We start from the raw sequence: 18128 nt of genomic DNA, 5'->3' as shown, positions 1-18128 counted from the left end.
GCCAAAATAGTTGCAGCTTCTCTCCCGCTCACGAGGCAGCCTGCAGTTTTCGTTCATAAAATCAATAGGCCGCCTGTCCACCCGCCCCCCTTTTCTCTCACTGCATTAGCCGGCCGGTCTTGGCTTTACATAGGTACTATCCAGATACGTATATAGAGGTAGTACATACCATATGTGTGGAAGAATGCACGCTGCACAGCTAATTGCTTGCATGCGAAACGTAACGTAACGTAACGAAAGGAAAGGCAAGGAGTGCAAGGACCCAGATGCCAGCTGCCAGCTGCCAGCTTCTCCGGCACAAAAGAAATATAAATAAATGCCATTTGCCCTCAACACAATACGGGGAAAATGTCAAACAATTAAGCGGCAATTAGCAGAAAGCTCGAGAGTGCCAGCAGCAGCGAACCAGAAGGCCAGAGGACCTGAAAAGGGGGTCGCCAGCTACGTGAAAGCGTTGCTAAACGTGTCTTCGGCTTGTCAAAGGGGGTGGAACGGAACCAGGAACCAGGAGAAAGGAGAAAGGAGCAGGCAGCGAGGAGCAGAGCCACGGAAGCGGGGCACTCAAGCCAGCCGAGGCAGTCAGGGGGCAGGATTGCATTATGCCTTATTGATGAGCCCAGGTGGAGAAGTTGGGAAGCTCTGAAACGACTTCGGTCATATGGAGCACTTCTTGGGGGATTCACAAAGTGCAGGTATTCAAAGGAACCTTGAAGACAGCGTTTCACTTTCTTACGAAGTCATATTCAAATGGGTTTCGGTAAAACATAATAATCCCTATATTTAAAAGGTATCTCCCAAAAATTGGTATTTCTTATCAACCAAATGTTTATATACTTTTTCGTGTTTAAATCAACTATTCAGTATATTTTAAAAATAATAGCACTTCAATTAAAAATATTGTATCCTCTTTACTTGATTTTCCCAAAAAACTAACTCAATTAAATAAATGAAATTTGAAACAAATGTTAATCCAATATACAACTTAAATTAATATTCCAATCATATTGGAATCATAACAAAAACTAAACAAAATTACTTAAATAGTAAGAGGCATTTTTATTTCTTTAACTCCACACACTTTTTCTTACAAACATAAAAAGGTGAATGATTTTAAACTGCACAGAACTAAAAGTTACTTTAATATCATGCAACATATTTTCATGAAATTATAAGGACGCCGCATTTATTCTTGCCCAAAAATGATGTACACATTCAAAATCACCACTGTTGCACCAAATTTCCTGTCCGAATTAAACTGTCCCAAATAAACCCATTCAATTTCTTGCTAAAACACACTTATCTGCTCGTCAAGCCATCAGCAGCTAAGCAAATTTGCATGCAATTTTCTCTCATGAGGGGAAGCACTTTTCCACTCGAAAAAATAGAGCTAGAAACAAGGTTATTGCATTTGTTGTTTTTCTTTTCGATTTAAGCACGTTGCTGCAATTCAATTTATTTTCAATTTGCGCGCATGCAAGGCGAAAAGAGGTGGGAAAATGGGTGTGGGGAAAAATTGGGAGGGTTAACGACAACACCTTTCATTAGACACAACATTATCCAGCGCGATTTTTACTTCTTTGGCAGACTTGGCGGATTTTTCGTTGTCTTAAAGGCCGGCACACGTTGCACTCACAAACACGAATACACTTTCGGCCGGCACTGTATATATGTGAAAGGCTTGTATATATGGCACGCACGTTTGCCGCTTCTCTTGTTGCTGTTGCAACGCAAAATTGCGAATTGCGAGTTGCACTTGCGACAATGACAACAACGACAACGACAACAACTGGCGACAACAACTGCGACGGCGCGCTCTTCGGTGTTTTTTCTATTTTTTTTCCTTTTCCTCTGATAACAGGTCTCTCTGTCTCTCCCTCACACCTCGCCCTATCTCGCTTGCTCCAGCACTTACTCGCCTGCCAAGGAAATTGAGGAGCAGACAACAACCGCACGCGAGCAACGTCGAACAGCAACTGAGTCCTGATTGCGCTGTCCCGCAGGATTTTTGTGCAGATGCAGGTTGCCATAGTGGCCACCGCCTCCTCCGCCTCCACATCCACCTCCGCATGGCCGAATCCCTTCTTCCCCACCTGCCAGTGGATGCTGGGGATTGTGCGCAGAATCTCCATCCGAATCGGCATCAACAGGAGCGTAGTAAAGCGTAGTAATTTGGATTCCATTCGGCTTTCATTCACAGAGACACTCTCGCCACTCTCACGTTGCGATTTTTTGATCACTGCCATATGATATGATATGATGTTTTAAAATCATAATTACCTTTGAAGATGATCGTAATAGTAGTATAAATCAAACTGTTAACATGCAATAATACAAAATATTTAAATAAAAATCAGATATGAAAATGGGCTAAAATTTTGACCCTATTTTATAATAACAATTTGAGTGCAGATTATTACAAAGTTCAATTACAAACGAAAAGAGGTATCACACGTCAAAATTAGAAACCAAGAACTCAAGTTATGGAATTTAGAAGTACAGTTTTTGGTTCCAGAGATTGGAACCCAAAACTCAACTTCTAGGTTCCTTAACTTGAGTTATTGGTTTCCGATTTAGACGTGGGATACCTTTATGAGTTTGTAATTAAATTGTCTAATAATATTCACTCAAATTGTTATTAGACTAGATAATCAAAATTTTAGCCCATTTTCATGTCTGTTTTCCCGAATTTCTAATGGCTTCCAGAAATGGGAACCCAAAACTCAACTTCTAGATATTATAACTTGAGTTAAAGGACTCCGACTTAGTCGTGGGATACCTCTATGAGTTTGTAATTGAATTCTCTAATAATCTGCACTCGAATTGTTATTATACAAGAGAGACAAAATTCTAGCCCATTTTCATGTCTGATTTTTCCGAATTTCTAACGGCTTCCGGAAATGGGAACCCAAAAATTAACTTCTAGATTCCATAACTTGAGTTATTGGACTCCGATTTAGACGTGGGATACCTCTATGAGTTTGTAATTGAATTCTCTAATAATCTGCACTCAAATTGTTATTATACAAGAGAGTCTTAAATTTAGCCCATTTTCATGTCTGATTTTTCCAAAATGGGAACCCAAAATTCAACTTCTAGATTCCATAACTTGAGTTATTGGACTCCGATTTAGACGTGGGATATTTCTATGAGTTTGTAATTAAATTCTCTAATAATCTGCACTCGAATTGTTATTATACAAGAGAGTCAAAATTTTAGCCCATTTTCATGTCTGATTTTTCCGAATTTCTAATGGCTTCCAGAAATGGGAACCCAAAACTCAACTTCTAGATTCCATAACTTGAGTTATTGAACTATGATTAAGACGTGGGATACCTCTATGAGTTTGTAATTGAATTCTCTAATAATCTGCATTCGAATTGTTATTATACAAGTGAGTCAACATTTTAGCCCATTTTCATGTCTGATTTTTCCGAATTTCTAATGGCTTCCAGAAATGGGAACCCAAAACTCAACTTCTAGATTCCATAACTTGAGTTATTGGACTCCGATTTAGACGTGGGATACCTCTATGAGTTTGTAATTGAATTCTCTAATAATCTGCATTCGAATTGTTATTATACAAGTGAGTCAAAATTTTAGCCCATTTTCATGTCTGATTTTTCCGAATTTCTAATGGCTTCCAGAAATGGGAACCCAAAACTCAACTTCTAGATTCCATAACTTGAGTTATTGGACTCCGATTTAGACGTGGGATACCTCTATAAGTTTGTAATTGAATTCTCTAATAATCTGCACTCAAATTTTTATTATACAAGTGAGTCAAAATTTTAGCCCATTTTCATGTCTGATTTTTCCGAATTTCTAATGGCTTCCAGAAATGGGAACCCAAAACTCAACTTCTAGATTCCATAACTTGAGTTATTGGACTCCGATTTAGACGTGGGATACCTCTATGAGTTTGTAAATGAATTCTCTAATAATCTGCACTCGAATTGTTATTATACAAGAGAGTCTTAAATTTAGCCCATTTTCATGTCGGATTTTTCCGAATTTCTAATGGCTTCCAGAAATGGGAACCCAAAACCCAACTTCTAGATTCCATAACTTGAGTTATTGGACTCCGATTTAGACGTGGGATACCTCTATGAGTTTGTAAATGAATTCTCTAATAATCTGCACTCGAATTGTTATTACACAAGAGAGTCAAAATTTTAGCCCATTTTCATGTCTGATTTTTCCGAATTTCTAATAGCTTCCAGAAATGGGAACCCAAAACTCAACTTCTAGATTCCATAACTTGAGTTATTGGACTCCGATTTAGACGTGGGATACCTCTATGAGTTTGTAATTGAATTCTCTAATAATCTGCACTCGAATTGTTATTATACAAGAGAGTCTTAAATTTAGCCCATTTTCATGTCTGATTTTTCCGAATTTCTAATGGCTTCCAGAAATGGGAACCCAAAACTCAACTTCTAGATTCCATAACTTGAGTTCAAGGACTCCGATTTAGACGTGGGATACCTCTATGAGTTTGTAATTGAATTCTCTAATTATCTGCACTCAAATTGTTATTATACAAGAGAGTCAAAATTTTAGCCCATTTTCATGTCTTTTTTTGATTTTTCCGAAATTCTAATGGATTCCAGAAATGGGAACCCAAAACTCAATTTCTAGATCCCATAACTTGTCTAATAACAATTTGAGTGCAGATTATTAGAGAATTTAATTTCTTACTCATAGAGGTATCCCACGTCTAATTCGGAGTCCAATAATTCAAGTTATGGAAACTAGAATTGCAGTTTTGGAATACCATAACTTAGTAGTTTGGAAATCTCATAATTTAATTTGTCCCATCCCTGGCTAGGCAAACGTTTTTCCATACATACAAAGTTGGATAAACCAACACTAAAAATAAGATATTACAAATAATTGTTTATCTATGAATCATTGTAGCACTGACTTTCGTGTCATTCAAAAGCTGGAGTAAAAAAAGGTTCTGAGGACATATATTATACAAAGCGTTTTTTTATTTTTATAAAAAGACTTTCTTAAGGTTTGGTTCTCGTACCTTAACCATTTTTAACGAAGCGAAATCTTTCGTAATATTTCAATACCATGACACGTTACAACTTTATGAGTGTAATGGAGGATCTGGCTGTGGAGTTTACGGTGAGCAAGGAGCGTCACCAACGCTTCATCCACGATTCACGAATGCTGTCCTTGGCCATTCAGAAGCAGTTGCAAAGCGATGGTGCGGTTTTTAAAGATTACCTGGGGCAGCTACACAAAACGGGTAAGTAGTGTGTTCCGATTCTCTTCCATATCCTAATCGAGGACCATGCCAAGAGTAGCCGCCCATGTGAACAACTTGAGCCTGGATATGCCGCTGAACTTCGACATCTTCCTGCCCATCCGCCTGCCGGTGGCAGTGGTGCCCAGTTACGATGAGGAGCGACGCAGTGTGGGATTCACCAGGGCCAACTATCGCCACCCGTTCTTCTTCGGCAATGCGGTGAATGCCCAGAGCATGAATCTCCTCCTCCAGCGGGAACTCCAGGTGGCCATCTCCAAACTTAAGACTGTTACCTCCTCCTGCACCAAGAGGATCTACGATCTGAAGTACTCGGTGCTGAGCTTCAACCAGGTGCCCTTCGTCCACCAAGTGGTGGCCATGGAGCGCCACAGCAACCGGCAGCGTTTCATCCGCTTCGACTTTGTCCTGGCCGTGGAATTCGATGGCGCCGAGATGACTCTGCCGCCGTATTTCGGGGCATCCATTGGTAATCGTTGGATCGCCTATGGACTGTTGAGCGTCGATGGCGATCCCAACCCGGCCGAGTGGGCCGTCCTGGTGCCCAAGTTGCAGGACTCGTCGCCGGGCGAATGCCTCATCGCCCTCAACTGCATGATCATGCTGTTCCGCCTGCTGAGCGCCCAGCAGTGCCACTGCTTCGCCCTGCCCGCCTCCGTAAAGTTTGCCTTCGTCATGGCCGCCGAGGAGCGCGGACTGGACTTCCAGCGCATGAGCATCGCCGACTTGACCGTCACGGTGAGTAGTTGACTATTTTTCGGAATCTATTATATTTAGCAATTTAACAAAAATTTCACAAGTAAAACATACCAATATTGCTATTAAGGATCCTAACAAAGTAAATTCACACTTGAGCTTTTAACGGAATAAAAATCTTAATCAACTATCTTATCTTATCTTAGTTGTAGAGAAACATTTAATTGAGAACTGTATTGTATTGTAAATTCATACTCTATTATGTTTCTCTAAGACTGTTTGGTTTTTATTTCAGTTAGATTAAATATTAAAAAGCTTTTTTTTATATTTTAGAAATTGTATTATATCTTTTTGTACATGTATGTCGAACCTTCATTACTAGAACCACCATCTTCCAACAAAGAAGTTCGAGTTGAGGAGACATCGAGTTGAAGAAGGTATTTCTTGAGCATTAACATTCTGAAAGTGGGAATATGTACCAAGAAAAAACCACTATTACTGTTGACTTATAAATAAATCTTATTAATTTAAATTAAGAAACTAACATTACATTTTTTGTATATATATTTATTTATATTTATTTAATTATAGTTTTTAATGATTATACTTGTATAATTAAGGTTAAAGGCACATTTCAAATTTTAGTTAGTATTAATCGCTCCTTTTGTGCTGTTTTATTAATATCCCCAATAATTCCCATCCCCATTTAGACCCTGTTCCACCAGGTGTTCGGGACCCTGTACCAGGCGGTGGCCAAGAACACCAGGGGCGACCAGGCCACCCGGAGCAGTCGGCTGATGGCCATCCGGAAGCAGCAGCTGCGGGCCAAAGGCATCTACGCCATGCTGGCGGATGCGGTGCTCCGGAACTCGATCACCAGCGAGTTTGTCAACGCCTTCTTCTGGCACATCCACATCTCGCCGCCCCCGGAATGCTTCTATCAGTCCCTGGTCGAGGTAAGGAACACCGATACGGCTTTGAAGAGAAAGCGGAGCACCTCTTGAAGTCCTAAGCCTGCAAAGTTAAATTGACCAGAACGATGGGTGGATGGGTGGAGGAACACATGGAAAACAACCCCAAGGAGTGGCTTCCCTTGTTGATTTTTTGAAATTTGAGCACTACTGTAAATTGGTCGAGCAGTTTGTGGGAATCCCCTATTTGCCCCGCCATCGTCTTAGTGTCAAATCTCGGTAATTGTGCAACTTTAATGCCAAAAAAAAATGAAAAACAAGTGGAAATGTCGGAGGAGAGCTCACACAGATACAAAATACACACAGGGAAACACAGACAGAGACAAAAGTTAATAAAAGCCAACTAAAAACTAAAGCCGAGTTGGGCTACGTGTCCCTGTTTTGACTTGCCCCCCTTTGGAAACCCCCCTTGTTTATGAGGGGGTAAAAGTTAAATTGCAAATAGCTTGGGCTGGGCTTAGCTTGGGGGCGTGGCAGTCAGGAGGGGGCGGTGGGCGACATGAAATTTTAGAAAAATTTGCTGTTATTGTTCGGGCAAAACAAAAGGGGTAAAAGGCTTTCGCAGAGCTGGCAAAAAGGATGGTTTTGGGTTCGGAAAATAGGTGGGTCTTCTGGGGGTGGAGTCGCATTAAACGGAAAGACACAAAAAGTTTACCCGAGTCGAGTCTCGGGGATGGAGCATAAAGTTTTCCAGCGCTTTTGACATTTCATTGTTGTCAACTTTTAACTAGTTTTTTATGTAGTCATTATTTTAAAATGCAAATCGCCTACAACTGCCAACAAAATACACACTAGTACATACGTATTGTACTGGTCCTTCCAGAATTGTTTCGATTTAATCTGCTCCAAATCAAGTTCCTTTAATTGCATTTCGGAGATGCGAATTTGTCATATGCCTGGGAAAGTGGCAAACAGATTTACTGCGTCCATCGATGAGTTAATCCGGTTAATTCACTGCGATTGGCAATCGAAAAGTGTTTATTGCATTTTCCACTTTTCGTTATTTTAATTGCATTCCCAGCTCTCTTTTTGCACTCAAAGATCTGGCGTATTTATTGCCAATAAATAAACTGAAAATGAAGCCCGCAGCTGTATGAGAAAATGATTTTCTGACTCGGATGAGGAAAATAAGATATTTCTTCAATCATCGTAAAAATATATTAAAATCGGAGGGTTCTAAAAAATCCTGATGAAAGTTCCCCCATCATCAATCACTTCATTTTGTTAGAACAATATATTTTCAAACTTAAATTAAATTGAAATTTAAATTCAAGTGCTTTTATCAACATTTCCCTTTTTGTTGAGCTCCACAATTTCCCCCACAAAGTAGTGCACAAAAGAAAAGCGATGTCTTTTGGGGGAGGTGGCATCTTTAATCAAAAAATAATTATGAGTGACAGAAGAGGGGTGAGGAAAGGGGGTGGTGAAAAGGGAGGGGGGAGTAGTGTGTGTGAGTGTCTGGGAAATTACATTTGAATTATGACAAAAATGAAAACGGAACCCCCCGCCAAAAGTGATGTGCAGCAAATGAGCTAAGCGACGGCCAAGTGAAATTCAAGTGGGTCGGTGGGCAAAATTTTGGGAGAAAGTAGGGGGAGTGGCCATTACAACCAGAACAGCCGCAATTTACGCAACAAACAGAGCGCTGAAAATTGAACAAACGCGACGAGGACAACCGCAGGACCTCAAGCTGGAGAAGATAGAACTGGGCTGCTGGGAACTCGGAACTGGGAACTGGGAACTGGAGACCGACAAAAGTGTATGTGAAAAACAGACAATTAATTTGTTTTGCAGCGCAAAAGGGACACCAGGACCCCAGGACTCTGGACACCAGGACACAGGACACCAGCGAGAGGACAAACCATTTCGTGCTTGTTGGCAAAGAAAATTTACGTGCCAAAGACAATTGGGACCCCCAACATTGGCAAAAGAAGCATGATACGGATTCGGACTCTCAGATGGGGGACAAACTGGGGGACTCGGTGGAAATGGTCAAACATTTTACGCTTTTTGTTTAATTAAAATTGCAACAGGCTACAACGTTGTCCTTAAGGCAGCAACAGGAGAGCAGCAAAACAGGAACCGGAAAAAGGCACAGAAAGAAAATGTTATATACAACCTTTTAACATTAAAAAATTATTTCCATAAAACAAGTGCAAAAACAATATGCTAATCTTAATTATGTCAGGTAATTTGTATTTGATTATACGGTATTTAAAAAAAAGGCTCACTTTTGTTTTCATAAAAATTATATAATCATATTACATCCATTTATAATGATTTTTTCACTTTCCAGTTGTATTTTTCAAAGCATAAACATATCCTTTAGAAAATAAAAGTCATATTCATGAGATTTTTCTGAATATTGCACTTACAATTCCCTTTTTCAAATTGTTTCCTGTGCAGCAAAGTCAGCGTTTTTCAATTAAGCTTGCATTTCATTTAATATGGAGAAAAAACTACAACATTAGTTGGCTGCCCTTTGCGCTTTGCCGGATATTCTCTGTTTGTGTTTGTCCAGTTTTCCCCTATTTGCTTTTCCCGTTGCCAAAGGAAAAAGCACTACCCAGCTGGCATTTGTTTTTTTTTCTGCGCAAGGAAAAACCTTTTATAGCGGTTATTAAATTGCGCTTTAAGTGCTAAACTCGAGTTAAACTATTTGCCATATCCCAGGTTGTTACCTGTCCTCCAAAGATCCAGATCCTGCCAGAGCTCCTCCTCGAAATCCGCGTACGTGTTGGCATATCAATTCACGTTACGAACGGAATAACTGCATGCATTCATTTGCGCCAAGGAATCCTGCTCGTATCAAAAACAGGATTCGCCTGAGGAGCCGAGAGGAAGAGGGTGCCATTGCCCGAAGGGTGGACAGGATGTCAGGGATACGCTGCCATTGGCACTGTCATATAACCCGGTGTACAGTGTATCACGTTCCAGTCATTTGGTGGCTGCCACTTCATAATTCAATAAAACAATAAAAGCAAAATCCTTACAAATTATAGCAATCAAATCATACGAGTCGCATGGGCAACAGAGCTGAAAGGGCAGAGTCCAAGACGAATATATTTTAATATGTAATTTGAGGAACCATCAACATAGTACCAACTTATTCATCTGCCCTAAAAGCTAAGCGAATTTATCCACATATGTCCGACCAATATTAACTAAAACAATATGTATCTATAGTTAAGATTTTTCAGTCATATAAAACCTCATTTCATATTGAAATACTAAATTCTTCCGAAACAGCATTTTAACTTCACAAGAGATATCATGACATTGAGAAATTAAGACATGTTTTTCTAAATATCCAATGATTTATATTTATAAGCCCTACCCCACACCCAATACCTTTCAATAAAAACCGAAGTACATTTGTTTTAAGGTTTTGTATTAATAATAATAATGGAAACAAATATATTTTAGCCCATTCCGATCTCTAGCCCATAAAAAAGCCAAGATCCTGAAAAATGCTAAGAGAGCACCACTCCGTTACAACTAGGGGGAATGCGTCCCTAGCATATTTCCATAAATTGGTCACAATTTGCTATGCGCAGCAGCAGCACAAACAAAAGCCCTAAACCGGGAAAAGGACCAGGCACACACATAAGCACTTGCCGCGACATGGCAGCCGTTAAGGATGGGGACGAGTCGTCCAAAATTATGACGCCAAGGATAATCGTAGGAGAGCGAGTGGTTCCCACTCCGCCGGGAATACGTGAGGCGACTCAGCTCGCCCGAGGACAACACCGTCACCACACGGTACGTGGCCAACTAGTTTATATTTCTATTTCTCTATGCAATGCTTTATTCATGCGACAACCGCTGTTCATCTCAAAAAGCATTGGTGCGTGGATAAAATGTGAGTTTGACAAATGTTTTTGGCATATGCGTTGCGCGTTTGTTGTGCGATCGTAGATGCTCATTTCTGGCCAAGAACTGGGCATTTACGATGGCTTTGGCTATATGGGGGCCTACAATTTGTATATGGAATGCACGTTGGGTCCGTGCTGCACCATGGCGTCCTTGTGCAGCTGGTACTGGAGCTCCAATTCGCCCAGCTGCAGCAGCTCCTTCATCTGGGTGCCAATGGACAGGATGGCACGGGAATTACGCGAATCCCTTGTCCAAAGGGCTGTAAGCAAAAGATACTTGGCATGATAACCAATAAAGGAAAAGTAATCTTATACTCACACAACTTATTAGCCTTATTGCGCACGTTGATGACCACTCCACATATCTCGTCTGAAAATTGGAAGCACTCCCCAATCATGCACAAAAGCTAAGAGGGAATATATACATAACACATTCGTCTTAATTTGATGGTATGGCGTAAGTGTCTTACCAAATCGTGCCACAACTTATCTATAAAGCCCTTGGAGGCCTTGTCTAACAGCATAATCCAACGACCGCCCTCCTTGTTAGCATCATCCTCCCACATGGGCCTGCAAGGGGAATGCATTTGTATGCCTTCAAGATCTGACTAAAGAGAGTCCAACTCACCGTACACCTTCCTTAAAGACCATATAGTCGTTGAAGATCTTGAGATCCGATGGCGGCTTGACAAAATAGTACACACTGGAGCAGGGAATTGGTAGAAAAGTTAGATACAGTGATGGGAACACTCTATATGGCAGACCTAAAGAAGTCCTCCACAGTATTGAAACTGGTCACATCGCTGAGCATTTCGGTCCAGCTCTTGGTGCGATCGTTCTCCCAGTGCCAAAGAGTCCAAGTGCGCTCCAGTGGATGCTTCATGGCCAAGTCGTAGTCAATGAGGCTCATCACCCGGTTCAAGGAGGGCATCTCCTGCTCATCGCCGCTCATTAGATCCACTCCATCATAAACGGCCAGACTCTGCTCCCAGTCGTTGGGTTCGCCATATTGCACCCATTCTGTTTGGGGGGAAAGTTCCAGAAATTTAGACACTAAAATTATCCCTAAAACTCACCAGTTTCCCCAGCATTTTGTAATCCGTTGCTTTCGAAACCGGTGTACACCATATTTTTTTTTTTATTCAATTCGATAAGCGAACTTTTTTATGTTAGTTTTCTCGTTTTATTTTACTAAAAAACTCCTTGAATAGTATATTGTCTCGTGCAAAGTATAAGCGGTTAATGAAAAATGTGGAAAATCCCCTCGGAGACTTTGACAATTCACAATGACACTAAAAGCGTTGCCACCCTGTTTTAAAAACCCCTATCGATGAGGTTTGCAGTGTGACCAATTCCGCAATTACTATAACGAAATTTCTTGGTCACCCGCGATTATACATTTTTTCGTTTTTGGCTTTTATGTGTATAATTTGTATAACTTGGTATTATAAAATTATTATACATAGTGTAAATTTTGTTTACTAATACAGACCGTTCCTATTTTTATGGTAAGCTAAAGTAATATTTCACAGTTATTAACTTACTGCAACTGATTGAATTATCGCCAATCCTACCATATAATATATGTACTTCACATCACCTTTCTTATTTAACTCAGATTGTAGCACACCTTATCCGGATTTTATAATGAGATAATCCAAGCCAGAAAAATTGAATCCAAGTTGTAACCACTCCATTCAAACACACTCAAATATGGCAATCCCATTCGCACATTTCGGTTGCAAAATCAAATTGAGTCGGTTAAGTACGGCCCCCGAGGGTCTATCAATTGAAATGTCACGCTAATAAAATAAAACGCCACCGAGCATACGATAAATGCACGAAAATAATAAAATGTGACTCAAATGAGCGACGGCGACAGCAGCCACAGACACAAGTTGGCAGCCGGAAAGGATCCGATTGGGAATGGAGGTGGAGATGGGGAGTCCCCTTTTCTTGTCTGCTCCTGGGGCTGCTCCTTGTGCAACAGTTTGGCCTGCAGTCAATAATCGAAATCGACTTGGGCTTGTGGCAATAAAAATTTGTCTTCGCCGCTTAAGTTGTGCGCCTTGTTGCACACAAGGTCCTGGTTTCCACAGGACTCGCCTCCCCTTTTCCACGCCCCTGGTGGCGGTGCAGATAATAAAATATGTGAGTCGCTACGTGGCAGCTCCTTTGGCGTTGGCAAAGTAGCTTTGGGCCCTTGTAATGTGCACCATTTGTTGCGCGGCTGGTGGTGCGGTGGCTCCAACTCCGACTCCGACTCCAAACCAAGATGCACCTCCTCTCCATCTCCATCTCCATCCGCATCTCCTGCCTCTCGGGTGAGTTATGCCGGCCAAGTTTGGAACAAAAGTGTTGGCACTGCTCCTCGGTCTTAGTTCTCGCCGCCAAATAAGTTGCCAGTCCCAATTTATTTTAAAATTCTATTTATTTTGGCTCCTAAGCAGCTTTGGCTGCTGCTGCAACTGGGAAATCGTACTTTATGGTTTTTTTTCTCGAGGAAAAGGTACAAAAAATATGTTTTCTTAATTGGCAGAATAAATTAAGACTCGGGAGGTAGCAGTAATTGTAAAATTCTACAAGGGATTAATTTGCTTATCAAGACACTTGATTCATAACCCATAATAAGTTCTCAAGAAGTTTTACTGTATATATGTACATAAGTAAATTAAATATCCATTCAATAAGCTACTATTTCAGATTTTTAGAAAATAACAATACTTTTGACATTTAATAACATTAGTTAGCTCCATTGTACTATTTTATTTACATTTTTGTTTTAATCAATTACAACTTTAGTCATTACAAATAATTGAGTATAGTTTTACATTTTAAACTACAATTTACTTTTAGAATATTACATTTTATATATTTGTATGATTTTACATAAAAACATAAGTATTAAGCAAGAACGTTCTTGAGATGTTCATCCTAAAAACCTATTCACATGCGAAGATTACAATAGAAAACCTTTCCTTGTGATGATACTTTTACTTTGCACATTTTCCCATGCTGGTTTATTGCCTGAAGAGCATAACTGAAAAGAACCTGCTTCAAATGGAGTTGCTGTCCCATGAATTCTTGAGAGTTAAAACTTTAATTTCAACTCTTTTTGGTACTTCCTCCCCGTTTAAGTCCCTGGCAAACGCTTAGCTATGCTTTGTTAGATTTGACTTCGTGCTGCGCTTCTCAGGTGGCACTTTGGCGTATACGCAATATTTTACAGCTTTCTGCACTTTGCTGGCTGTGCTGAAAATACATGGTCAGTAAATCTTTTAAAATATTGTAATGTTGAGGGAGAGTACAGAGACGGAGGCGAGGGGATAGCTCACTACCAGCTTAAGCGCTTTGAGTGCCGGTGCCGTAAAAACGCCCACAAACTGCCGAGGAAGTTGGAGGGGAAAAGCGCGTAAATGGAGCATTCTGCACGGAGCTGAGGAGCCAAGGAGCCAGGACCTCATCTTGAGGCAGTTCTGTGCAGACAAGCGCATGCAAGAAATGAAAATGATTTGAGGCATTATGTTCGCTCCGGTTTTACCCCGCTTTTCAGCCCGTCATTTCTGCTTTCGCTTCCGTTCGACTGTCTGTTCTTTATTTTTTGCCTTCCTTTTTTTTGGCTACAAAATTGCTTTGCTCCTCCTTCATGTTGATTGTAAAAGATTTCAGTGCTGAGAGCACAAAGCATGCGATGATGTACGGAACGACGCACGTCGTACATTTTGCACCTTGAAGTGGCAAGCGGAGCAGGGACTCCGCCACTCCGGCAAGAGACAGCCACATAAAACAATAAAAAGCAATGGTAAATGCCGAGGATGGGTGGCGAGAACACATCCTGCAGCACCTTGAGGCCAACCCAGCTGACAGCAGCTTCCGGCAGCCCCCAGTCCGTCTGCCCCATCTGCCACGCCCCCAGTTGTCTTTTGGCCCAAACGCCCCCTACCTTGCCTGAACAAAAAGTTACAGGTGCACAAGGCTAAGGTATGGTCACAGTAGAGGTAAGACTTCTAGAAATTCTGATAAGTGTCTGTTCAATTTCTATTCCATCATATCATTTCTAGGAATGTTACTAAAGAAATATATTTTTAACTTCTAAAAACCTAACTGGGTCTCTTAACTCTTTTAGTTAAGTACAATAATGTAAAAAATAAATAAAAATATTTTGTAAATGGTTTGTATACACATAACGACTTTTAAATTAAAAGCATTAATATTTAATCTTAGAATTAGATTTAAGAAATTGAAAATATTTTAAGAAAATATTTTGAATATGTATAAAGGTGTATTATAAAAGTCTTAAACTAAAACAATTTACTTTATTTATTTAATTTCCATAATACAAAATTAAAGCTGGCAAATTAATAATTCATTTTTAATATAAAACACTGTATACCGTAGGTGATTTTTAAGTTATAAATATTTTGACCACTATTTATTAAACACCAAATCGGGGTGGTGAATCATTAAAATTTGAGGTAAAATGCCTGTCCATGAACCAAATTAATGGTTCAACTTTATGCTGCTATAAGATCAACCATGGCTGTATGTGTATATGCCTGTTTGCGGTGCTAAATACTTTAGACCAAGACGCCTCTGGGCGCTGGCCACCCCAACTTGGAGCCGAAGCCGGAGCTATAGCTTCTATATCTTTGAAGCCGGAGCTCGGGGCCAGGTGAAAGTCATTTCACGCTGTGTGTAGCGCAAAAGATTAAAATAATAGCAGCGCGTAAATTAAACAACCCGTTGGAGCTGAAGAGTAGGTGCCAGATGGAACAGGAAAAAGGAAGAGGGTGGATGGGTATAAGGATATGGAGACGTAGAGCCATTGAAGTGGCAGCCATCGAGCGGAGCAGCAGGACCTGCCACATTGCCACCTCATTCCCATCGCCTGCCTTTGTTTAGGACTGCGGTCTGGGCTAAGACGCTTACCTGGCACACCTCACCTCACCTCATTCCGACTCCATATCCATCTCCATCTCCAGATGTCCTGGTCCTCGTCCTCCAGGACATTGCCAGCATTGCGTTGTCAGCACTTCATTTTGATCCAACATGCTGCGTGCTTCACTTAATGCGACGACTGCCAGCAGCCCGCATTTCTGAGGGGGTTGGAATACCATTCGGGGGTTGAGAATGGTAGGGGATGGTAAAAAAGCTCGCTTCTTCATCATGCACATAACTACAAAGGCGGACGCATTTCTTTGGCGAGCGCAAAAAATTTTCAACAGGCGACAGAAATTATGTGAAGAGAAACATAATGTTTGAAATAGTTGGAAAGCTTGGTTCAAAAACCTTTATTTCTCTTATTGGCTTAGTATAGTTAAAAACTCTGTAGTATTTGATTTTTGGTTATTAAAACTATATAAACTAATTATTTTTAAGAAATATAAGATAAGCATAAACATCTTGTCTCAATAGATAATGTCATTAAAGTCAAATTTACATTTAAAACGTAAATTGTACTAAAAATTTAAAAAAATATATCGCTTTTAGGGATTATATCGTGTCTTTTATAAGAATTAAATTTAAAATTTTCCAAATTTTCTTATAGAGATCTAACATTTTAAAGTGTTTGTTGAAATATAATAATTGGCATCAATCAGCTTATTTTTAAAATGGTTCCCGATAACCTTACCTGAAGAATCACCTCACTCTCTACACTTTTTGTCGCCTGGCAGCTGCTGAGCATTACACGTCACGAAGGCGTGCGTACTGCGCTCCCTGCAACTACGTACTGCTATGTGATATGGGGGTTCTTCAAGGATGGGTCCTGGGATGGGGATGCACTGATGACCTGGGAAGAAAGGGAGGGAGGGCCCAGGATGCAGTGACGCAGTGATGGTTCGTTGGGCTGCTACCTTCGCTGAGTGTTTTGTGGCTTGTCTTCCCTTTTCCCCGCTTCCTTTTCCAGATCCTTTGCAGCCGAAGCTCGCTTAATGCTTCATGTTTGCCAGCTTTCAGCTCTTTGTTCCCGTTCGTGTCTTTACTGCTCATCGTCCTGTTTTTGTTATTACTCTCCCTTGCTGCTGTTGTTGTTGCTACGGCAAGGTACTTTGCTTTTGTTCGATGAAACGTAAAAATAGCAACAAGCAACGAAAACTCATTTTTAGACAATGCCGCATAATTCCAACGCAATGGCGGTAAAGGAAGCAAAAGAGGAAGAAGAGGCAACAGAATAAGATCCCAACGACTTTTTGTTGTAATAAGGTATTTCCGCTCTGTTGTTGCTGCTCATCTTCGCTTTAGTCCCCTCTTTTTTACCACTAAACTGTAAACAACTTCTATAGAAATTAATGGTAGGTTTTCTTATCGTAATCATCAGTATATATTAATTTCAAAGATATAGGTGTTTCTAAAGGGGTACTCAGGGCTGATCATAATTTAACTTAGAAAAGCTTAAAAAGTAGAACAATAATTTATTTTAAAGCTCAAAGTAATAAAGTTATTATAAACACAACAAACCTTATTACTTATAGTTTTAAAATAAATTATTTATAATAATATAATAACATAATAATAGTATATTGTTTTACTTTTTAAAATAAACTTTTATTGATATAAAATATTTCCAAATTAGATTACGAGTTTAGTTCCGAAAGATACACATAACATCATATGATCTAACCATGATTTTTCAATAAAAACCTAAGTACCACGATTGGCTAAATTGAATTTTCGCAAATTGGTATTATCCTGGGATATTCGAAGTTTTAGGTAATGGAATATTTTTTCTGTGCACCTTGCTTACATTTCGATGCGTTTTCCGCACAAAGGCAGCCACAAGAAGTTTCTTACGGGCTGTCAGATTTTATAATGAAAGTGGATGCTGACTACACCCGTCTCACCCTGACTCCATACTCCTCTCTTTCGCACGCAACCCCTTCCCCGGCGATTATTCGAGCGCAAAATTTGCGGTAATCTGCCGGCGGACAGCTTCCAAACATATGCAGAAAGTTTTCGCACGGGGGAGTCTGAATCCTGGAACCCAGGAATCACGCACTGCTTAAACTTTTAACCCTTTGCCCAAACGCACACACACACACGAAACATCCTGGCCGAGAAGTTTAGAAAGCCTGTTGCTGGTCATTTACGGCCATTTAGCCGCATTTAACCAAGTCAACAATAAAGTCAAACAAAAAGCCTTATTTTTCGCCCAGCATCTGGCTACCATTATGTTATTCGAAGCTTTTTTTTAGGGTAATGAAACCCCCAAAAACCAATAACCGAAAAACTTTTTAATGCAAACATTGGTCACGGCCTATATGATATTAAGTTCTTGTAAACTCAACTTTCTAATATCAACCACAAGTCTGG

General features: G+C 40.2%; 3 protein-coding genes across 6 annotated transcripts in view; 1 reads left to right on the top strand and 2 right to left on the bottom strand.

The window, feature by feature from the left end:
* The window catches only part of LOC119552642 (Down syndrome cell adhesion molecule-like protein Dscam2), a 46475-nt gene extending 44522 nt beyond the window's left edge, over positions 1-1953 (bottom strand). For 3 of the 4 annotated variants that reach the window (XM_037862331.1, XM_037862332.1, XM_037862333.1), the window contains exon 1: positions 1536-1952. The gene's annotated coding sequence lies outside the window, so the exon portion shown is untranslated. Of the gene's footprint in view, positions 1-1535 lie in introns of all 4 variants that reach the window. The other variant, XM_037862335.1, reaches the window with a different exon arrangement.
* A 3003-nt stretch (positions 1954-4956) lies between these two features.
* On the top strand, positions 4957-7280 carry LOC119553912. The gene is made up of 3 exons (XM_037864588.1): positions 4957-5257; positions 5316-6013; positions 6682-7280. Exons 1-3 carry the CDS (start codon positions 5080-5082, stop codon positions 6973-6975), a joined length of 1170 nt encoding a protein of 389 aa, XP_037720516.1. The 5' UTR covers positions 4957-5079; the 3' UTR covers positions 6976-7280.
* A 3446-nt stretch (positions 7281-10726) lies between these two features.
* Positions 10727-12065, bottom strand: LOC119553998 (eukaryotic translation initiation factor 4E1). The gene is made up of 6 exons (XM_037864705.1): positions 11894-12065; positions 11582-11837; positions 11446-11520; positions 11288-11387; positions 11137-11224; positions 10727-11077 (listed from the first exon to the last, which is right to left on the bottom strand). Exons 1-6 carry the CDS (start codon positions 11943-11945, stop codon positions 10917-10919), a joined length of 732 nt encoding a protein of 243 aa, XP_037720633.1. The 5' UTR covers positions 11946-12065; the 3' UTR covers positions 10727-10916.
* Positions 12066-18128: the final 6063 nt, after the last annotated feature.

The sequence above is a fragment of the Drosophila subpulchrella genome, chromosome 3L (assembly GCF_014743375.2).
Source record: "Drosophila subpulchrella strain 33 F10 #4 breed RU33 chromosome 3L, RU_Dsub_v1.1 Primary Assembly, whole genome shotgun sequence".
NCBI lineage: Eukaryota > Metazoa > Arthropoda > Insecta > Diptera > Drosophilidae > Drosophila > Drosophila subpulchrella.
The sequence above is the reverse complement of the archived record's forward strand: the minus strand, read 5'-3'. Positions and strand labels throughout refer to the sequence as shown.

Coding starts and splice junctions, on each gene's coding strand:
- LOC119553998 (XM_037864705.1), bottom strand. CDS start 11,945: ATGGTGTACACCGGTTTCGAAAGCAACGGATTACAAAATGCTGGGGAA. Junction 11,838..11,893: donor ACAAAATGCTGGGGAAACTG/GTGAGTTTTAGG, acceptor CCCCCCAAACAG/AATGGGTGCAATATGGCGAA. Junction 11,225..11,287: donor ATAAGTTGTGGCACGATTTG/GTAAGACACTTA, acceptor ATTCCCTCTTAG/CTTTTGTGCATGATTGGGGA.
- LOC119553912 (XM_037864588.1), top strand. CDS start 5,080: ATGACACGTTACAACTTTATGAGTGTAATGGAGGATCTGGCTGTGGAG. Junction 5,258..5,315: donor GGGGCAGCTACACAAAACGG/GTAAGTAGTGTG, acceptor TGCCAAGAGTAG/CCGCCCATGTGAACAACTTG. Junction 6,014..6,681: donor TCGCCGACTTGACCGTCACG/GTGAGTAGTTGA, acceptor ATCCCCATTTAG/ACCCTGTTCCACCAGGTGTT.